General features: G+C 42.2%; 1 protein-coding gene across 3 annotated transcripts in view; it reads right to left on the bottom strand.

The window, feature by feature from the left end:
- Nucleotides 1–11,192, bottom strand: part of Znhit6 (zinc finger HIT-type containing 6) — a 34,534-nt gene extending 23,342 nt beyond the window's left edge. For all 3 annotated transcript variants that reach the window (XM_057793958.1, XM_057793956.1, XM_057793957.1), the window contains exons 1-5: nucleotides 10,425–11,192; nucleotides 9,453–9,518; nucleotides 9,264–9,370; nucleotides 9,096–9,181; nucleotides 5,683–5,786 (exon numbers count right to left, since the gene is read on the bottom strand). In XM_057793958.1, the coding sequence (XP_057649941.1) occupies nucleotides 5,683–5,786; nucleotides 9,096–9,181; nucleotides 9,264–9,370; nucleotides 9,453–9,518; nucleotides 10,425–11,053 (992 nt within the window). In that variant the 5' untranslated portion in view covers nucleotides 11,054–11,192. The remainder of the gene's footprint in view (nucleotides 1–5,682; nucleotides 5,787–9,095; nucleotides 9,182–9,263; nucleotides 9,371–9,452; nucleotides 9,519–10,424) is intronic.
- Between the last annotated feature and the right edge of the window lie 12,504 nt (nucleotides 11,193–23,696).

Below are 23,696 nucleotides of genomic sequence, written 5' to 3'. Positions count from 1 at the left end.
TAGTCCACAAGATTTGTTTTTAATTATGTGCATGTGTTCATGTCTATGTTAGAGTGTGTGCATGTACATGGAAATACCCACAGAAGCAAAGAGAGGGAATCCGACCTCCTGCAGTTGGAGGCACAGAAGGCTGTGAGCCACTTGACCTGGACGCTGATGATCAAATTTGAGTCTTCTGCAAGATCAATTAATTTTTAATTGCTGAGTCATCTTTCCAGCCCATAGTACAACTTTTTCTTTTCTTTTATTTTCTTTCTTTTTCTTTTTTTTTTTTTGGAGCCTGTCCTGGAACTAGCTCTTGTAGACCAAGCTGGCCTCGAACTCACAGAGATCCGCCTGCCTCTGCCTCCCAAGTGCTGGGATTAAAGGAGTGCGCCACCACCGCCCGGCCATAGTACAACTTTTTAAGGCAATTTCCTAAGGTGTACATAGTATAGAATGCTTTATTAGCTAGTATTAGTCAACATAGAAATTCCCTTGTTGATAAGTATAACAAAATGAAGACAAATTATTAACTGCATTAAAATAACTGCCCTTGGATATTCTGGCATTGACTATTCTGGCCTGTTTGCCTTTACATTAAATGGCTCCTAGACTGCTATAATGTTGGCTTGTACGGTACTTAGGAAACTTTTCATTGCTCTTGACATGCTTACTTTGAGCAGTATTCTTTGCCCAATTTTCTATTGACCACCAAAAATTCAATACTATAAAGCTTATCTGAACCATCTGATAACCAGGTACTAAATTTATTTCTGGGTGGGGAAAGCACTGCAGTTTCAGGCATCTGTCCAGTGAGAATCACACCTCAGAGTCGTTCCTCAGTTGTCAAGTATCTTCCCCCTGCACTTCCACAATCCCCGCTTAACCAAAACAGAGCCGCACCCACTCACCTACTCTTCTTCAAGCAACCAACAAGAAGATACAGTTTTCACAAGCAAAGTCCAAAAGACAGTGCAAGGCTGGAGTGTGGATAAAAGCACACATTTTCACATGATGGTGTCAGGATACTTTTCAAATATTAAACTTCCAGCCAAAATCATAAAAAACTTGTACATACCTATCAACATAATCCTTAACATCACAAACACATATGGCTTAAATTTCAGAAAGGAACAAAATGGTACACACTTCCTACCCACACCTGCGAGAGCCCGCCAGAGTCCTGTGCTGGGAAACTTTACATCACACGCATACGTACGCTCCTATTTCTGGGTAGAGGATGAGCCCCACGACAGCAATGCCGCTTTCATAAGGAAGGGAAAAAAAGCAAGGCCAGCATGCATCCACTCTGTGCTGTCTCCTGCCATGCTGTAGAACCAAGAAGGCCCTTACCAGATACGAAGCACAACCTGGTACCATGATCTTACACTTCTAAGCCCTAAAAGAACAATCCAAAACTTCTTTTAAAAACTACCCAGCCAGTGGTTATTCTGTTACAGTACAAACAGAGACTAAGACACCTTCTCCGAAGTCGCTGCCCTTATAAAATACAGTAGTCCTTTCTTACCAGCAGCTTCACTTCCATGGTTTCATTATCCACAGTTAGCTGTGAGCTGAACAGTCAAGTGGAAAATTCCCCAAACAAACAATTCCTAAGTTTCAAACTGCACAGCTCTGAGTGGTGAGATGAAATCTGCTCTGTCCCATGAAACAGGACTTACACAATCCCTTGTCTGCCACAGCTACACTGTGTATGTATGCTACCTGCCTGAGCACCAGGAGCTGCTGTCTTAGTCACTAGACCGTTGCAGTGAGGCTGTTGACTTAATGCTTCTTTTATTTAACAATGTCTCAAAAGTGTAAGAGTAGTGATGCTAGCAATGAGAATATACCAAAAAAAAAAAAAAAGAAAAAAGAAAAAAAAAGGTAAAATGCTGTCTTTAAGTAAAACATTGGAAGCCCTCATTTTAACGGGAGGAGGGGTGCAAAGTAAAAAGTCATATGCTGAGATTCCTGAGGTCCAGGATAAGAGCAAATTGTGCTGACTTTGCTAGTATGCCTCAAACCCCAAGTGATGACTTCAGTATTCAAGTCTGTAGTTAAGCTGGAAGGGAGTTAGCTTCCGTGAAGAGCATAATGTGCTCTGGCTCGTGATGTAGAACACTGGGAAGCTACTGAGTCTCAATGCTGAGCACCACTCCATCTCATGCCACCACCACGATGAGAACAGACCAGGAAGATGCTGGGACCACATTCATACAGCTTCACTCGTGTAGACTGCCATACTTGTTCTATTTATTATAACTGTTGCTAATCTCTTAATGTACCTAATTTATAAACTGAATGACAGCACAAGTATGGATGTATGGAACAAACTATATACATACAAGATCTGGGATCACAATGTAAGGAATCTCTGGAAGGTTTGGAATGCAAACCCTATAGATGGAAAAAAGGAGGAGGGAGAGTGGACAGCCACTGTATGGTATATATGTATATACATTTTATATTTTACACAGTAAGTCTGCAATAAGCATTTACATATATCTTTAGTCACTTGATACTTTTGGCAATCATTCTAAATGAGTACATTTCATTTGGGAGGCTGATGACTACTTCCTTTTCCGAGCTATTAAGTCCACTGATAAATTCCTAGAAGAACTGCTTGGTTAGTAAGTACTTACATGCCTCCCCATCACCCCTTTCCCACTACTTGCCCTTACCTTTCTATTGCTTACATTAAATATTTAGGGCAATAAGGCAGACAAGACAATCTGAACCTGGTAATAAGTCAGGATAACCAAGAGGCCCTCTGTGACATCAGGCAAAGTTGGCCCAATAAGCTGAACACTTCTAAGTAAGATCACAAGATCAGTGGACAAATAACTAGAAAACTCTACTCTCCAGCAAAAGGGGAGAAGGAGGAAAACTTATCCCAGTTTGGGGGATGGGGAGAAAGAGAGAGGCGTGTAGAAAGAAATCTGTGTTTTGACAATGTTTCATGCAGTCACAGGGATTAGGTTCTGGTGCTGAGAATGCAGCTCAGGGACACAGCACCTGCACGGTACGAGTGAGGCCATGGACTGGTCCTCCTGCACCAACTTTACTACACATGTCATTAAGATCTACGCATTTCACAGTATGCAAACTCTACTGCATCAAAGGAAGAATGCAAGCAACTACTGAGCTCTGGCTAATAATGCTGAAACACAGAGGCCAGTACAATGATGCCTGCAATAACTCTGAAATGTCCAAAGATGGTGGACTGAAAGATGGGTAGATGTGATTGTGCTGGCTGGTTTTGTCAACTTGCCATAAACCTAGTCACATCTGGGAAGATTGGCATGTCTCTGAAGTTCTTGATGAATGCCTGATGTGGGAGCATCCAGACCTCTGTGGGTGGTATCATCTTTGGGCAGGCGGTCCTAGGGGTCATGAGGAAACAGGCTACACAAGGACTGTGGAGCAAGTCAGAAAGTGGAGTTCCTCCAGGGTCTCTGCTTCAGCTCCTGCCTCCAGTTCTTACCCCGACTTCCTTTGATGATGGACTGTTATGTTGAAATGTAAGCAAAATAACCCCTTTTTGCTCCAGGATGCTTTTGGTCATGGTGTTTAACAAAGAAATGGAAACCCAACTAAGACAGTGACTGAACAATTAAATTATACTGGGGAAAATTCAATGGGCAAAACTAATATATAAACATAATAGTTGAGGTGGTTAACTTGACAGAAGGCAGTAGCTGCGCCCAAGGGAGGTGGGAGAAACTTGGGTGACAGTGGTACCCTCCTCCTAGACAGCGGTGCAATAGCACACACATCTGCACTCCAGTCTCCAGAGGAAGAAGCAGGAGATCACAAGTGAACAACAGTGAGTCCGGGACAGCCTGGGCTGGACAAGACCCTGCCTCAAAGGAAAAATAAACAAATACATAAAAAGAAAAGAAACTGAACTATTAACAGACACGATAAAATTTAAAGGTTTCTTTTCTCAGACAGGGTCTCACTATACTCTCTGTGTGGCCTGGGACTTGTGGTCACCATATTTCAGTCTCCTGAGTGCTGGGGTAATGATGTACCACCATGCCTGGCTCACGTTCTTTACAGGCCTCCACTAAGGAAATCTAAAAGGGAAAAAAGGACCCTAAAAGCACATAAACATTAGTCATGTAGGCACATTAAAACTACTCCCCTTGCGAGGCAGTGGTAGCACACACCTTTAATCCCAGCACTCGGGAGGCAGAGGCAGGGGGATCTCTGAGTTCGAGGCCAGCCTGGTCTACAAGAGCTAGGTCCAGGACAGGTTCCAAAGCTACAGAGAAACTCTGTCTCCAAAAACCAGAAACCAAAAAAAAAAAAAAAAAACCAACAAAAAACAAAAAACAAACAAAAAAACCAAACCAAAACAACAAAATACAAAACAAAACAAACAAAAAAACCCTACTCCCCCTCCACTCCTGAGGAAAATGCTGTACAGACAGAAAGACGTGGGTTGCAGAGCTAGTTGTAAATGAGATTTGAAGCCAGAGTATTTAAAACAGAAATTAGGAAAGTATTTCCCCCATGGTTATAGACACAAACTACAAGGTGTAACGTAATACAGGATGTCTATAATGCAAACAACATATTTAAATGTCCTCAGTACAGGTCAATAGCTTCATCCAAACTGTATTTAACTACTGGAGACAAAACACTACAAATACAAGACCAGCCTCACATCTCTGTAATTTCACAAGGAAAACATTAGGGCATAAGTGTTTGGTTTGCTATCTTGGAATGGCCCATAATTAAAATAAAGCCACTAAACCCAGTGACTGATGGAACAATCTTCCCCACATTCCTTATCCAGAGACAGCGCTACACTTGGAGCCCCAAGAACTAACCTGGGATGACAGCCGCAAGTGCCCCTTCCCAACACAGCACATATCTATGGATAAGGCACAACCTGGTTATTCTGAAGTTAACCAAAGTATGCCAAATTCTCTGTGTGTTGGTTTCAAAGTACACAATCCCACATTTGATAAAAGTAGGTAATTACTTTACTTTGGAAACCAAGTATGAACAAGGAGAATCAATCTCACTAATATTATGCTTTAAATCACAAATTAAACGAATAATGCCATTTTCTAATTACATAACATCGTTTGGAACGGTAGAAGTTTTATTAAATAAAATTGACGATGATTCTTATCATAAACAAGAGGCCGAGGTACACATGGTTGCAAGCCTACAGTCTCAACTACTTGGAAGGCTGAGATGGGAAATCACCTGAGTCAGAACTGATAGTTCTGACTGAATTTAGGCAATAAGCCTCCACATATTCTCCTGATGCTCTAGGTCTCAGAGAAAACTCCACAACACTACTACTAAGCAGGTTCTTAGCCGGGAGTATTGGTGGTCGCCATTAGAAATGCATGCTTTCAAATTCCAAACCAGTCACAAGCATTACTGAGGCACTATCAGAAATACGTCACCAAATTCCAACTTACTGAGATTAAACTACAAGGACAGTTACTGATCTGTTGTGCACACTAACATTCCAGAAGCTTCTCAAAGGACATCAAGATAACAAACACATCCCCAAATCTTGACTAGTCAGAGGACAGCAAATACCACTCTCTCTTGTCATCCAGTAACAGTTTACAGATCACATTTTTGTTAGCAATGTTCTAAAGCAAACCAATCCTAGAGGTTGTTCCCCATCAAATCAGAACAGCTATATAGTAAAAGCGAGAGACCTACCTATGGTCAAAAACTGTTGAGTTCTCTTTCCTCTTGCTGAATCCGTTGGGTAGAAGCCTCAAGAAAATACCTTGCTTTCGGGCACGATTTTTCATAAAGAATAGCTAGCAACAAAGCCAAACATAAGTTAATTTCAGAATACCTTACAATTTAGAATCGAATAAAGCTATACAAGGAGGGAACGAAATAAGATATAAAAACACATGCCTCTAACATATGTTACTCCACCCTGAGTTGGTTATTAAGTTCAAGAAGGTAACTTTACCAGATTCTCAATGTTAAAATTATCAACTGAGCCAACTAATGAGCTAAGGAAGAAAATAAAAATCACTCAAAGGAAGGGCAGTACTGCAGCTGAGCAGCACTGCAGCTGCGCACACACAGGAAAGGGCTTCCTGACAAACACAGAATACTACCTGTAAAGGAAATGAGCAAAAGCTAACACTTAGACTAAAATGAAGGCATGCTCACCAATAGTGAAAGATAAACCATACAAAAGTTTATAACATCTCATCAAGTATTGACCTTATCTAAAAACCACAAAGACAGCTCAGCAGGCTAACGACACCTCAGTGGGTAGTTTACTGCACAAGCATGGAAAACTGAGTGTGAAATCACAGGACCTGCACAAAGCTTGGTGTGAGAGCCAAGTCTGCTATCCCAGTCTCCTATGGAGAGACGGGAGCTAGAAGTAAGAAAGCCGCACCAGAGGCTGTCCTCTGACCTCCATACGTGTGCCACAGCAAGTGTCTGCACACACTGACTCTCAAAGGGAGCCAGAAGCTGAACAAGATGATGAACCAAAGGCTTAAGCACACAAAAGTGGAAATCCAAATGCTCAATAAAATGCTTTTCTTCTCAAAAGGAGAAAGTGAATGATAAAACTAAAATCCAATACAATTCTATTAAAAGCTGAAGGAAATTTAGACATACTGGCCAGAATGAGAACTGGTAATAATATGCCAGGCGGTGGTGGCACACGCCTTTAATCCCAGCACTTAGGAGGCAGAGGCAGGTGAATCTCTGAGTTTGAGGCTAGCCTGGTCTACAGAGTGAGTTTCAGGACAAGACTACAGATGGGAACCTTGTCTTTAACTCCCCTAGCATCCCCTTCCACCTGAAAAAATGAAAAAAATGAAAGAAAGAAAACCAGTAATAACCACTACAGAGTAAGTTCTACTAACATCCAGTTAAGGACTTGAGCAAAGCTCAACAAGACAACTCCACGTTCAAGTATAATCCCTCAGAGAGCAACACCAGCAGACCATAATTCAAATCCAAAGATTCCCAACAGCATTGTTTTAAAGCTGGTGTTGTTTTGGTTGTTACTGAAAATTTGTTCTATGAATAACAGAATAAGCAAAGGTTGTGTTTCTAAGACAACTCTGGAAAGGCGACTCGGGCAGTGAGGAACACCAGAGGGTTACAAGGAACTCCAGGAACACCTTGTCCCAGGCCCAGCCGCAGTTTCAGATTCTCATTATATCATTAATCGTTACACTGTATTTCCATTTTATGATTGTTTGTTTTTCAAGGCAGGGTTTCTCTATAGCTGTGGAGCCTGTCCTGGAACTTGCTCTATAGACCAGGCTGGCCTCGAACTTACAGAGATCCACTTGCCTCTGTCTCCCAAGTGCTACCACCACAACCGGGCCATTTTATGATTTTTTTAATCTATGTTGTATTTTACAATAAAAATAGAACTTAGTGATGCTTAACTTAACCTGAGTAGTAGTAGGTATTGCTACATGGTAACTTTCTACATGTGTGTTATCATCTCGGTACCACTAATACAGGTGCGTGAAAAATCCTAACATCAGGCTGGGTGGTGGTGGCGCACGCCTTTAATCTCACCACTTGGGAGGCAGAGGCAGGTGGATTCTGTGAGTTCAAGGGCAGCCTGGTCTACAAGAGCTAGTTCCAGGATAGGCTCCAAAGCTACAGAGAAACCCTGTCTAGGGGTGCGGGGGGTGGGGAACACATGTGTAATCTTTGATTTTCCTAGTGTTTAAGGGAAGTAAGAATATGAAGACTACGTGTGTTAGGACACAGGGCCCTATTAACTGTTTTGTAAAAACTGGAAATCACAGCACACTCAAGCCACTACCACCTCTCATATGGAGACACCCCGAAACTATTCTTTGTGCTTCAATCTTCCACTGTGGTTCCTCAACCAAGCAGCAAAAGTGATCTTTTTTTTAAAAAAAATATTTATGTGCATGAGTGTTTATCTTCTTGTATGTATTTTGCATCATGCGTGTGGACCTCTGGAACAGGGGCGTGTTCATCTCTGTCTAGTCCACAGTTCCCTGCAAGATCACCTGGTGATTAACTGCTGAGCCGCCTCTCCAGGCTCAAGAAAGCTCTTTTAAAGACCAAAATATGCTCAACTCCTCCCTTGTCTTGTTTCTTTGATGCTGCTGCTTATTTGTTTTTTGAGGCAGGGTTTCTCTGTGTAGATCACGATGGCCTCAGAAATTTGCTTACCTCTGCCTCCAGAGTTCTGGGATTAAAGGCGTGCACACTACTGCCAGGTTTTTTTCTTTTTTGAGAAAAGGTCTCAGCTGGGCAGTGGTGGCACACACCTTTAATCCCACCACTGGGGAGGCAGGTGGATCTCTGTGAATTCGAGGCCACCCTGGTCTACAGATGCAGTTCCAGGACAGCTATAGCTACAGAAAGAAACCCTGTCTCAGAACAAACAAACCAAACAAACAAAGGTCTCCTATATGCCTGCACGGCCTGGAACTCAAGGGACTCGCCTGCCTCTCGGCTTCCTGAGGGCCATACTAAAGGCACCACCACACCCAGCCTCCCTGGGAACTCTTCCAGGCACTCTAAGCTCTGTTTAGCATCCCTCCCCACTCAGCATGCTTCAGTAATGTATTGTAATACATTGTAATGTACAAAGATGTCCCTTGTAACCCCCGAACATACACATCAGCTCCCTACCTGCACCTTGTCTGGTCAAAGTCTTGCAATGTCTTCCTCCAAGTGTGGCGTCACAGTGCCACTTTGCCTGTGTTTCTAACCAGAAGAGTTCTTCCAAATGTCTCCGTCTCTTTCATACCATTACGGTCACTCCTAGCCGTCCCCTCTACCACTGTGCTGACAACCATCCCCTGAATAGCTCCCGCCCCTCACTCATCACTCTTTCTCTTTAGTCTTTTGATCTATCCTAATTTTCCACATGCACTTAAGTCTGTGAGATATTATATTTGTTATTCTACAAATTCTGACTCTCCCACGTATGTAACTCCCCACTACATGACAGACAGACTCCTCAGGGTAAGGATCTGTCTTGACTACCAGGATAGTCCCAGATCACAGTGGCCACGCGATACAGCCGAGAGGCTTACAAATAAACTGACTGCAAGAAATCTGAACTTGAGAAGATCAATGGAAATACTTACATATTTTTTGCGCTTTGGCCTTTTCAAGAAAGTATCTCTTGAAACCTGGTCTGCTGTTCTTGCCACGTCTTCCAAAAATCGATAATCTAATTTCAGAATGGAAAAATGAGTAAGTGACATGTGCCGGCGGCCGGGAAGCATTTACCTGTTGTGCCCAGAAGGACTCACCGCTTAGCAGATTCATCTCAGTAAAGTGCTGCAGCGAGACATAGGCAGTTCTATCGCGGACGCCGTTACAAGGCAGCTCTACTTTGTGCTTCTTTACGCAGCGCAAACTGCGGGAGCAAACAGGAAGAAGCTCTGTACCCGAAGTTGAGTGCAGAGAGGTGGGGATAAGGTAGGAAGTTATGTATCTACCTGCAGGAATAGCGCATGCAGCGTGGACATCGGTACTTGGCTTCTTCCGTCCCACAAGTTCCACACCTGTAAGAGCGCACCTGTGACTTATCACTCAAACACTAACAATCTCTGAGTGTTGACTCACGGACATCAAGGCAGGCAACACAAAGAAGCATGGGCCAGCAACTCTGATAAAATATTTGATAGTTGTCATTGAAAATTATGAAAATGTCTACAAATGACATTTACGATAAAATGCAATTCGAGAAAACAATATATAATATGGGGAAATCTCATTTTGGCTTTTCTGCTGCAATTAGAGAATAAATGAATGGGTGATTTTTTTAATCTGTAATTCATGGAGATTTTGTGTGTGCCTAGATGTTACATTTGGTACTATAAAAGCATATACACCAGCAAAACAAGATAGAATGAGACAAGGCTAAATTTAACAGTAATGTATGCCTTTTCCAAAAGTTCACATCTACTTCAGAACGGACACCAGAATAAGCCAGGGATGGTATTACTCATCTTCTCAACCACAGCTCACCCCGTAGATTCAGTTCAGTCAGTCCGAGTTGTTTGAGACAGAATCTGATCACAGTTCTGGTTCTCTATGCTATCACATGAACACACTAAAGTAACTACAGTCAAGGAATAAGCATTCCTAGGAGCTGTGAAAAACTTCAGGAGGAGGTTGTCTATTAACTCCGCCCACCCTTTCATTGTTGGCTTTTATTAGATACCCCCTAACTCCTATTTTCTCTAGTGGGTCAAGTCCCGCACAAGAGCGTCACAGTTAACAAGACCTGGTCCCACAAAGGTCTCGGACCCCCAGAATTTTCTCCCTAGCTTGATGGCCACTGCCACTTCACACAGTGTCCCAGGCTTCAGGGACCCACTTCGCGCCTGATTTAATTTACTCTGCTGTTAGAGTAGCTTCGTCTGCGCAATGTTCTATTTCCCATCTGGGTTTTCTCCCTGCCCTACCTTGACATAGCCAACTTCCTCTTACAGCCCACTCGGGGATTCGTCTGGGGCTCTTCCTTCACCTGCGCGCCGTCCACCTCTTCTCTCTTGAGGCAATCCTCTTCTTTGACGCGCACTCCCTCCAACACCTGCTCCTCCTTTACGTTCTGACCAACAAACAACTCCGGTTTTACGTTCAAATCCTCCGTCACTTCTTCCCAGTCCGTTACCTCCTCCTTCACCTTCACTTTCTCTTCCTTTACTTCTGGCGCATCCACCGTCTCCTCTTTCACCACCAGGCTACCATCCGCCTCCTGCTTCACCTCCAGCGCGCCCACCTTCTCATCCTTCACTTCAGGCCCGCCCTCCACCTCCTGCTTCACCCAGCGGCTGACCGAGTTGCCACCGTCTACATCTGACCAGTCCACCACTTCCTGCTTCACCACGGCTAAGTCCATCTTTATCTCCTCCGCATCCTCTGTGGTCTCAACGCCTGCCAGTCCGATCCTCTCTTCTCCATCGCCAGCCTCGGGGCTCCCACCTAAGTCCCAGGCTCCCTCCCCACCAGCCTCGGGTCTCGGCCGCGCCCCCTCCGCTACCCTCTGGGGACCTCCTCCCGGAGTCCCTTCCTTCTCCGCCGCCAACTCCATCAGCTCCCGAGTCTAGGCCGACACTGCCACTCTGTTCTTCAGGGTGACGCTACCACGCCAAGAAGCGAGATTACCACACGAATCACCGACAACACCAAACGTGTGCAACCCAGAAGCCGCCTGCTTTGCATGCCCAGTAGATGCGGGATGAGCCGTAAAGCAACTCTTCCGCGCCACGACTCTTCACGACTTGTGGAATTCTTTACGGCGCTGTCGCTTTGCACCGCTTCGGGCTTTGAGAGACCACTCCAGGCTCCAAAATTGGTGTCCTGGGAACTGAAACGAGTCTCGACATAACCCGCTTTAGCCTGTATTAAGGATTAACACTAATAATGGAGGGCAGATTCCCATGTTCCTCTAAAGTTTAGAACAGTGATTCTCAACCTTGCTAATCCTGCGACCCTTTAATACAGTTCATGTTGCAGTGAGCCCCGCCCCCCACCATAAGATTATTTTCATTGCTGCTGCATAACTGTAATTTTTTTACTATTGTTATTATCGTAATGTAATCCGGGCGGTGGTGGCATACGCCTTTAATTCCAGAACTCAGGAGGCAGAGGCAGGTGGATCTCTGTGAGTTCGAGGCCAGCCTTTTCTACGAGAGCTAGTTCCAGGACAGGCACCAAAGCTACAGAGAAACCTTGTCTTGAAAAAACAAAAACAAACAAACAAACAAAAAAAAACAAGACAAAAAATCGTAATGTAAATGTTTTTGAAGATAGAGGTTTGCCATGGGGATCGCAACCCACAGGTTGAGAACCTCTGGTCTAAACTGTCATGATTCACCTTTACCAAGGTATTAGAAAATGCCTTTACGCCTGGGTGGCGGTGGCACACGCCTTTAATTTCAGCACACGGGAGGCAGAGGCAGGCGGATCTCTGTGTTTGAGGCCAGCCTAGTCTACAGAGTGAGTTCCTGGACAGCCAGGGCTACACAGAGAAACCCTGTCTCAAAAACCAACCAATCAAACAAACAACAAAAAAGAAAACTCCTTTAATCCTATTATTTAGGAGCTAGAGGCAGGAGTATCTCTGCGACTTAGAAAGGCCAGCCCTGTCTACATAGTAAGTTCTGGGTCAGCCAGGGCTATATAGTGAGGCCCTGTTTCAAAAACAAAACAAACAGGGGGAGAAGAAAGACCAGGGAGAGAGAGTGGGAGAGAAAGGGGAGAGATGTATGCTTATCTACTCCTGCAAGGGTTACATGAAACCATGCCTGGGAATCACCTACTACTCCCAGCAACTGAAACTCTGGTTCTTACACGCTAGCAATAGCCTCTCAAATCCATATGCTGAAACTCTTAATCCCTAATACCTCTCAATTTTGACTATATTTTGGAGATCAGTTCTTTGAAGGTATACTGGTTAAAATGAGGTCATTATAATGGGCTCTAATTCAATCTGATTGAAACATTATTTAATAAGAAATTTGTATACAAGTGGGATGACTGTACTTCTGAACCCTTGGTTTTGGACCTTTATAGCTTCTTGAACTTTGAATAAATAAGAACGGTGTTTGCTTAAGTCATCCAGTTTGCGCTATTGCTCTGGTAAACTGACACACTGGCCAACAACCATAGAGAACTGGGACCTGTTGCTGTGTGGCACTGTTTCTGGGGAAGAAGTAAACAAAGGTCTATTCATCCCAGGGAGGATCAACAACAGACCAAAGTAAGGAGTCTACCAGCGTCCAACTTGGTGAGCCTGTGAGTACTTTGGGACTACTCAGAAGCTTCATCCTACAAATAACAGTTGTGCTCTAAATAATGGCAGAATAATACTGTGTGTATGGACCACGTTTTATTATTTGTTAATCTACACATGGAAACCTAGGCTGATTCCATGTCTTGGATGTTGTGAATAATGTTTCCATCAACATGAGTAGGCAGGTTTGTTCCTGCCTTCCCTCCTTTTTCCTTTCCCCTTTCTTTCTTTCTTTCTTTCTTTCTTTCTTTCTTTCTTTCTTTCTTTCTTCCTTTCTTCCTTCCTTCCTTCCTTCCTTTCTTTTCTTTTCTCTTCTTTTCTTTTCTTTCTTTCTTTTTTTTTTTTGAGACAGGGTTTCTCCATGTTCTCCTGGAACTGGAACCTCCTGGACTGTTGCTGGACTTGAACTTACAGAGATCTGCCTGCCTCTGGAGCACAGGGATTAAAGGCATGGGTCACCAAGATGGGCTTTTTACATTTAATTATGTATTTATTTACTTACTTATTTTGTTTTTTCAAGCAGGTTTTCTCTGTGTAGCTCTACCTGTCCTGTAACTCTCTGTGTACACCAGGCTGACCTCAAACTCAGAAATCTGCCTGTGCTCCCACACCCAGCAGAAAGGGGCAGGTTTCTGTGTAGTGTACTGCTTTAGGTGCCTTCAGGTATGTGTTTTGGAAGGGGACGACTGCTGGAGAAGATGGTGGCTCTAATTTTAGTTTTCTAAGGAACCCCTATAAGGGCACGCCATGTACACCCATACCAACAGTAGATAGGGTTCCCTTTCTCTCAATATCCTCACCAGCCCTTGTTTGATTTCATGATGACAGTCAGTCTAACTGGGGAAAGATGGACTCCTAATGTACTCTGATTTGAAATCTACTGGCTATGGATGTCAAGCATTTTTTTCATATTTTTTTGCCATTTAGATTTTTACTTGTTTATTATTGTATGTGTGTATGATGTATGTATGTGTGCACATGTATGCTATAGCAAACATGTGGATGTCAGAGGACAACATTGGTACACACTGTTATATTATCCAGACTATATTCTGTAAGTCAGTCTAAAAAAATCCCCCACCTTTATGTGTATGTATGATTGTTTATGTGTATGTATGTATGTATGTGTATCCTTTCATTTCTGTTCCTTTTGAGAACCCTGAAAATACAGTCCTGGAGAGTGTATCAGTTACTCTTCTTGATGCTGTGAAAAATGCCTGACAGAAGCAGCTTCAGGAAGAAAGGGTTTATTTTGGTTCATAGTTTGAGGATAAATAATTATTACATCATGTCGGAGAAGACATGGCAGCTGGAGGCTGCTGGTTGCATTGCATCCCCCCAATCAGGAAACAGACAGATGAACGCTAGTGCTATTGTTCAAAAATTCCCAGGATGCTTAACTTCATAACTCAGAGGCAAGTTGGTACCGTTCATATTTGAGAACCATTTGGTAAAGTCATTATAACTATACTTTCCTAAGCTCTCTAAGGACTACTGAGCACATGAAATAGGATTATCTGAATCAACACAAGATTGCAGCATAAAATACACAGTTTAGTGAAAAAGTAATGTAAATGATCTCATTAATAATAGTTTTGCAAGTGTTACAGCTCTGAAGAGAAAGGTATCCAGGTAGTCGGAAGCCAAGGAAGACCTACAGTTTAGAAGGGGAAGGTATCCTGGCACTTAGAAGCCGAGTAATACCTGTAGCTCTGAAGGGAAAGGCATCCCAACAGAAGTGTTTCAGTTCTGTTCTGGTGGGGGCAGTTCCCCTAGCAAAGTGTTACGGTCCTTGCTCCGGGAAAGCTTTCCCTAAGGTCACTATAGCAGTTCTATTCCAGCAGGGCAGAGTTTCCCCAGAGAGCCTGTCACAGTTCTGCTCTGTTCTGCTCCTGAGATATGTTACAACTCTGTTTAGCTCCCCCAAAACATCAGTCTGCTCCAGCAAGGGAGAGTTTCCCCAGCCAAAGAGTTATAACTCAGCTCTGGGTCTGCTCCAGTCTGCTCTGATGAGAGCTGTTACAGCTCTGCTCTACTTCACTCCGGTGAAAAAAAGTCGTTACAACAAACCCCACTCAAGAGATTTTTTGGGAGGGAGAATTCAGGAGAGTGGCTACCTCTGCCAGTGTGGGAAAAGAACAGCCCCCAAATGAACAGGCATAGGGCTTACGTAGGGTTTCTTAGGGGTGGAGCTTTCCAAGGTAGAGATTTTCAGGATGGGGATCAGTAGGCTTTCAATTCCTGAGTTTAGGACAAGCTCAAAGACTGGTTGGATTTTATGCCCAGAGATTTGCTGGATTTCAATTCTTGAGTTGGTTAGAGGCGAGGTGCGTTTCCTTGGCTCTGGTCTCAGATCCAGGGTGTTCTTTCACTGGCCCTTTTTACCCTATAGTTTTGTTAATTACTTGTTATAATGATATTATTTGGAGTATAATAAATGATATATATTGTTGAAATTAATTTTATCTCTTTTTTGATTATTCAAATGAAGCTATTAGGGAGTTTTAAATTATATGTATATATATTATATTGCAATTGTAAAGTGCTACCTGGAGCTTTGTTATTAAAATTCAAATTTTATTACACATAGTTAACATAAAGTGAATATTTAAAAGTTATCTAAGCATATTATTAATGTATTAATTTGTTAACCTAGTAAGTAAATATTTAGTTTTTTTTCTAATCCATTCTCCAAACAATGGCTTGGTCTTATAGATAATAGTTTGATAATTTCAAGGACCTCTTTAAAAACCTCAAGTGTCTAATAGTTGCTCTTAAGATAATGAACTGCATCCATATTACAGCTCTGCAAAGGTTGTCATATCATGGCCTCCGTGTTTTTGCTCACTGTACTTACTGAAGAATTGCTTCCATGGATGTATCGGCTACTTTTCTGTTGCTGTGCCAATACACCATGACCGAGGCATCTTTGAGGAGGAAGGTTCACTTGGGCTATGGTTTCAGAGGGTCCGTCATGGCGGGGAACATGGCGGCAAGCAACAGGCATGACAGCAGGAGCAGGAGCAGGAAGCTGAGCGCTCACCTCTTAAGCTACGAGATTGAAGCAGAAATATCACACTGAATGGCCTGAGGCTTTGAAACACGTGTGCACGCACACACACACACACACACACACACACATACACTGAATCCAGTTAGTTTTGTCCATGTATACATGGGTGTACAACCGACCACTGGAACATGGCCAACTTACCAGGGGGCTCATCCTTAAAGAAAGCCGAGGGTCCTGTGAGCCCTCACCCCATTTTTGTGGACTGTTGACAGGTCATGACATGACACCAACGAGTTTTACTAGCTACAATAACATGTATAGCCTGACCTATACAGTGAGACTTGTCTCTAATGAAAACAAAACAAGAGCAACCACCACAGAACCACTCCTTTTGATTATTCACTGCTTCTTACATTTTATGTAGCAAACTATAAACACTAAAAGTATTTTAGCTGTGGATTTTATTATAACTGATTATTCTTGTGTATGTGTGCACGTGAGTGCAAAGGTCAGAGGCCGTCTTCCTCTACGGTTCCCCTCCTTGTTTTTGAGACAGGGTCTTTAACTGAAACCTAAGCACACGGAAGAGCTAGACTGGCTGGCCAGCCTCAGTGACACTCCTCTCTCTGCCTCCCAGGTGCTGGAGTCATAGGTGCACGCCACCATGCCTGACATTTTATTTGTGTGCTGGGGGTCCAAATTCAGGTCCTTGCGCCTGCATAGCAAACATCTTGAGTGAGGCATCGCCGTGGCTCCTAACTGCGAATTTAAAAAAGTAGTATTTTGACCTCTTAATACTAACTGGCTTAACTGCTATAAATTAAAAATATTCAAGTGAAGAACTTGAATATAACATAGAGAAGTTCAAGTAAAGGTTTTCAGTTCTTACTGGCTGAGGACGAACATCATCCCTGTATCAAAGTGTCCATTTTATGAGACCGACTTTCCAGTGTTTGCTTCAGGAAGTGAGACATTTTCTTGCCTTTGAACGGTAACTTTTTCCTGAGCTAGATACTTAATAAAATAAAATTATTTTTTAACGTGTGGTTGCTAACTTTTTTTTGTGTGTGGTTATGGGTAGTTCTAAAAATCCCACTGCTTGGTACAGCCAAGATGATCGCTCAGATTCCCCATCTGTTGCTTCTCTATAGAGGGGCTGTTTTTCTAACTTGGCTCTGAACTGGTTCAGGCTCCGAATCCAAAACACACACATTGCCTAATATGTGCCCAAGCCGAGGTGAAAACAATTTCATCACACCTACCTTCCACAGGCGATCATCCCTAAGTCATGAGGAAAAGGGATGCACTAACAGGGTTGAGCACTATACATTGAAGGCCCAGTCCACACCTTTGCAATTATAAGCATTGTCTGACTGCAAGGGATAAATTAACACACAAGGTGAAGATTCACAAAACGCCTCCTGCTACCTCCATGATCCAACTGCTCAAGTTTTTCCCGTGCCACTACCAGCCTTCCTTTATTATAAGGTTGTCCAGCAAGCAAACAAAACCTATCTTTTTTTGTGTAGAAAGAACCACATTTATGTTTCATTTGAGATTAAGCAGGCGTTGTGAAGACCACTATGGCTTCATGTAGAATATTCTCCATGGAAAATATTGGCTTGGTGACAGTGCAGGCCACATAGAAAGAGTATCTGAGGGCTGGCTCACAGGGCAGTGGGTATAAGTTCTTACCAAGCAAGCCTAATTGTCTGAATCAATGCCTGACTTCTGACAGTTGTTCTGAGTACAGAAGCACCGCAACATGTGTGTGCCCGGTGTGACACACGTCATACAGCTATAGAAACAGTACAAAGACATGAAAAAGGAAAACAAGTTTGAAAAAATAATTTTAGTACCTTGCTATACTTTTCAGGTTGTAGTTTAATATGACTAAACTATTCTGCCAGTGGGAAGATATGTTTATAGTATGTTTGTAAATACACAGATTTTACTTGTGACCAACGGTGATGGATTTATGTGTGTAAGTATTTTGACTTGGCTATTCATGATGTTTCTATGTAAGTACAAATGCTTAAACACAAGGAATTGTGGTCAAAAATGTTATACCGTGATGGTGTGTTCAGTCTTTTAGAGCCGAGCTCACCAAACTCCAGGTGGGAGTACTTCAAAACAGTGCCGTGGATTAATTCCCTAAAACCAACTAAAGACAAAAAGAAATACTGAGAGAAAAGTAGTTCATCACAGCAGAGAGTAGCAGCGAGGAAAACGGGTACCTTCTCATTACTGAGTTGGGGACCAAAAACCACAAAGGCTGAAAAGGCAATACCAGCAACCCTTCAAGTGGAACTGGAGACATGGCCCAGCAGTTAAGAGGACTTGATGCTCTTCCACAGGGCCATAGTTTTTCTCAGCATCCACAGTCAACTCACAAGTGCCTATAACTCTAGCTTCCGCAAATCTAATACCCTCCTCTGGTTTCCATTGTCACCCACATAGAGATGGATTATACTCACATGGAGGCAAACACCTACAGAAATAAAAGAAAATAAGTATTAAAGAAAAGACTTGCAACCAGTGGCATGTGGTTTAATCCTAGCATGTAGGAGGCAGGTGGAGATCTGTGACTTGGTCTACAAAGAGAGTTCAGGACAGCAAGGGCTGTAACAGAGAACCCATCTCAAAAAAAAAAAAAAAAAAAAGACCAAACCAAACAAAAAGAAAAAACCCTGCAATTAAAATCTTAATATCTCGAGAAAACACCTTTTACTAATGAAATTGCAACGAGTAGATATTCTTTCTTATTGGATTTATGAAGTACACATGTAACACACGTATCATATATGACAGCATTGAAGAGGAAACCCTCTGTGTGTGCTGTTAAAGTATGCTAAGTAGAAGTGTCTGATTGATGTACATGAGGTTCAACTTACTCTTTTCCTTAGAGACAGTTAAAACTCATCAAAAGTTGACTGTGGCTAATTTAGAGCTCGATTCTGTCATCCCTACTAGAAAATGGAACTAAGGACAGGATTTTTTTTTAATACAGATAAAGAAAAGCCTGCTTCTAATTATGATGGTATTGCTTATATGAGACCAAACCCACTGCTAAGAATAACCATAAAATCTGTACAGACATAAAAAAAGAGACGTTTGGCAGGTTCGGCGACCCTCCCGAGTAGCCAGCGTGAAGGGTGAGAGAAGGGAATAGCTGGCACAAGCTGGACTTCCTTCATCACTTTTTCCCCTGAGGAAACCGCTGGACGGAAAGCATCCTGGAACTGCTGGCAGCCGTGTGGAGAGAAGAGCAAGCCAAGAGGATGCAACCTGGAGTTCAAGGCTGATGGAAGGTCACAGAGTCCTGGTCACCACCCTTGGCTTTCCATTGAGACGTGCAGGGAATTGAAAGCTACAAAGACAGGAAAACTGTCAACGTTATCCCTGTCGTTGATTATAGCCAACTGTAAAAGTGACTTTACTTGTTTTATGAGGGCGTAATTGATTATCTATCCCAGAGTCTGCCAGGTTTGACGCAAGTGCTAACTCTGCCAGAAGACAAGAGCAAATGACTGACAACGAAAAGAAAGTGAGACAGCACAAATAGATGGTGGTCTGCGCTATCCCAGATTTTCAGCAGTGATGAGCAGCCTCAGCGATAAAAGTGAACAATTTCCCCTAGAACTAAAAAACAATATAATTAGAATTAAAAAGTTGAGTTGGAGAATCGGCTCAGTGTTTAAGAGCGCTGGCTATTCTTCAAGAAGAACCAGATTCAATTCCCATCACCCACATGGTGGCTCACAATTATCTATAAAAGGAAGGCAAGAAAGAAAGGAAAGAAAAAGGAAACGAGTTAGAGGTGAGACACAAGTAAAATGATACAAAGATCAAAGGCACAGATTGCGTTATGACAGTGCATTAAATTACTAATTCAGAGCCTGAAATCATCAGATTGTAGTACAAATAAGCACACAGCTATTTGCCACCCACGGAAGATCTATCTAAATGAAAGGGTGCAGGCAACTTAAGATATAAAAGGATAAATGTCTATTCACGCACCCAGATTTTGTCCCTGGTAGCAGAGCTAAAACGGGCACACTCTGGTAATCAGTGTAACAGAGCGGCACAGTGTCGGGACTGGCTTGGCATAGCCATCATGTGGCCCTCAGTCTTTATGTGCAGTAATATCAATTCGTAGCTTGACATCAACCATAACAGGAATATTTATGCCCTGGGAAGAGCAAATGCTGGCTATTTGGATTTGGCCTTTTCTTCCCCTTGCTAGATGTTTAATTTGACTAATTATACATATAATGCAAACATGAAAGACATAAAAGGAGGAAAGATAAATGTACAAGCAGAGTCAGACACTTCAGTGCCCCCTCTCCCATAACCGGTAGGACAAGCGGATGGCAGCACTTCAATATGGGGACGGAAACAAAATGACTTTTACAAATACCTAACGCAAGGAGTGTACGTGTTGGTACTGAATGAAGTTTCTCTCTTCCACTATCATTTGTATGGTTTTATATCACAGTGAAAAATCTGTGCTACCTTACAAAGACCAAGGCAATGTAGGTGGGCCAGCAGTTAACTACACTTTCTGCCCTTGGAGAGGACCCAGGTTCAGTTCCCAGCACTCAGACACAGGTGGCTCACAACCATTTGTAATTCCAGTTCCAGGGAAGCCATGTCTCTTCCAATCTCCCTGGGCTCCTGCACATACATGGTGTCCAGACATGTACACAGGCACACACATATGCTCATAAAACAAATATCAAAAAATTAAAAGAATAAAAATGTGGGGCTGGAGAGATGGCTCAGAGGTTAAGAGCACTGGCTGTTCTTCCAGAGGACCTGGGTTCAATTCCCAGCAACCACAAGGTGGCTCACAACCATCTATAATGGTTGATTATAAGAGAGATCTGATGTCCTTTTCTGGCATGCAAAAAGAATACTATACATAATAAATAAATCTTAAAAAATGAATAAAAATTGGGAGGAAAGCCAGAAACTTTTTTTAAGTATTAATAGACATAGGCACATCTCATTTTAAAAGAATTTAGCATACAAAATATAAAAATTTACATTTATAAAGCAAATTTTATGGGTACTTTGACTTCATGTTCAGTAACATCAGATTCCTACCTGAAATATGCCAGGATAGAAGTATTTTTACCATGCAAATGATTAGGTACTGCCAAGTGGGGATGGTTTCTTTCTTCCCCTTGCATAGATTTTCATCAAGGGAATCAATACAACTTTCTTCAGTGATAACTACAGGTCAACTAAGTCTTTAATGATGACAAAGGCACTCGCAGCAGGGACATCAAACATTACTTTATATGAAGCTCTATTCTGTTTCCTATGCCAAGCTATTAAATCCATTCAAAAATCCAAATAAGAGAAATACCTTTATTATCTTCATATACCAGTGAGGAAAAGGAAACAATGAACACACAGTATGCTAAAACCACACAGCTGACCTTTACAGGGCCGTTAGCCGCCATTTCACACATGTTGACAGTACTTAAGGTGATTCAGCAACACACTTAAAACATGACATACCTGTATTATTAGCATTTGGGAAGTAAATTCAGGAGGGTTGGGAGTTCAAGACCAGCCTTGGCTACATAATGAGTTTGAGGTCAGCCTGGACTATAATGAGACCCTGCTTGGAAAAAATTCTCAATAGAAAACAAAACCAAATAAATCAAACGAGCCATGTGAACCACAATGTATATTACTTCTGCATGCGCGCCCTTGAACCATTTTCCTCTCCTTCCCTTTTCTCCCTTTCCTTCCCCTCCTTCCTCCCTCCCTCCCTCCCTTTCTTCCTCTCTTTCTCCCTTTCTTTCTTGATCATTCTCTGTGTGTCTTTATGTATTTCTTAAATGCTACCCAGGAGTGTTATTTATCATTTGGGTTTCTGAAAAAAGTAGTTATGTTCACAACAGTCATAGCCTGCAAACTCAAGGATACAGGATATGATTCTCAATAGTCAACCTCTGAAAGCCTTTTTATTTTCCTCAGAAATCAAGTCAGACATCTTTGCTATGGTCCGTCTTAAAATCACATATAAAATACACATAACAAAATATTATTTAAATCATTTTAAGCACACAATTCAGTGGTATTGGCGTGCTTAAATTGCTGTGGAACCAGCCCTAGTCTGTCTCCAGAATTCTGTCATCATCTTAAGGAGAAATTCTTTATGAATTGGAGATATTTTCCACCTGATTCCTGGTCTGCTGATCTGTATGATGATTTCTGTATGCACAGTGAGTTGGTCTGCTCTTGATCCCTCATCTAAAGAAATTCTATCACATTTGTCCTTTTGTATCTGGCTTAACCCATGTTGTATCATATATCAGCATCTCATGTGTTTTAAGGCTGCAGAATGTCCTATTACATGAAAACATTTGATGGGTTGCTTCTTTGCTCTTTTGATAGTGTCATATATATATATATATATATATATATATATATATATATATATATATATTAATGAAGTCCAGTTTATCTAGGATTTTGTCTTAGTTGTGATTTTGGTGTTGTTCCCAGAAATCATCAAATCAGATGTTGTGAAGGGTTTCTCCACTTCCTCTGAGAGCTTAGTTTAGCTCTCATCCCAGGTGAGCAGTTTTGTACTACCGAGGAAGGAAATTGTCTGTCTTCTCTTTTTGGCAGGTGGACACTCAGTTTCCCCAGCCCTCTTCTCTCTCTCTCTCTCTCTCTCTCTCTCTCTCTCTCTCTCTCTCTCTCTCTCTTTTGGTTTTTCGAGACAGGGTTTCTCTGTGGTTTTGGAGCCTGTCCAGGCTGGTCTCGAACTCACAGAGATCCGCCTGCCTCTGCCTCCCGAGTGCTGGGATTAAAGGCATGCGCCACCACCGCCCGGCTTCCCCAGCCCTCTTTGATGAGGACATTGTCCTTCATTCTGTGAATGGTGCTGTTATTTTTGGTGGAAATCATTCACCATACTTAGGCCATGTTGTTTCTGTACCATGTTCTAATTATGTAAAAATGGGCAAAAGGCCCTATATTCCTTCAGTAATAATATAGCATATTGTCTAATAATATATAAATATAGCATGAGATAGCAGAGGAGTTATTTTTTAATTGATTTTTATTGAGCTCTACATTTTTCTCTGCTCTCCTCCCTGCCTTTCCCTTCCCCCTTCAACCCTCCCCCAAGATCCCCATGCTCTCAATTTACTCAGGAAATCTTGTCTTTTTCTACTTCCCGTGTAGATTAGATCTATGTAAGTCTCTTTTAGTGCCTGCATTGTTGTCTAAGTTCTCTGGGATTGTAGTTTGTAGGCCGGCTTTCTTTGCTTTATGTTTAAAAACCACCTATGAGTGAGTAAGTGTGATAATTGTCTTTCTGGGTCTGGGTTACCTCACACAAAATAATGTTTTCTAGCTCCATCCATTTTCCTGCAAAATTCAAGCTGTCATTATTTTTTCTGCTGTGTAGTACTCCATTGTGTAAATGTACCACAATTTTCTTATCCATTCTTCGATTGAGGGGCATTTAGGTTGTTTCCAGGTTCTGGCTATGACAAACAAAGCTGCTATGAACATAGTTGAGCACATGTCCTTGTGGCACGATTGAGCATCCTTTGGATATATACCCAAAAGGGTATTACTGGGTCTTGAGGAAGGTTGTTTCCTAATTTTCTGAGAAATGACCACACTGACATCCAAAGGGACTGTACCAGCTTCCATTCCCACCAGCAATGCAGAAGTGTTCCCCTTTTCCCCACAACTTCTCCATCATAAGTTGTCACCAGTGTTTTTGATGTTGGCCATTCTTACAGGTGTAAGATGGAATCTCAGAGTTGTTTTGATTTGCATTTCAGACATAGAAGTTATTACATGTAATAAATGATTATGATAATAAATGAAGTTGACAAAAATCACTCAAAATGATTGAAAGCACCTCTTTATTATAGGTAGGTAAAT

The sequence above is a fragment of the Chionomys nivalis genome, chromosome 18 (genome assembly GCF_950005125.1).
Source record: "Chionomys nivalis chromosome 18, mChiNiv1.1, whole genome shotgun sequence".
NCBI classification, from domain to species: Eukaryota; Metazoa; Chordata; class Mammalia; order Rodentia; family Cricetidae; genus Chionomys; species Chionomys nivalis.
This window is presented reverse-complemented; position numbering and strand designations above follow the sequence as displayed.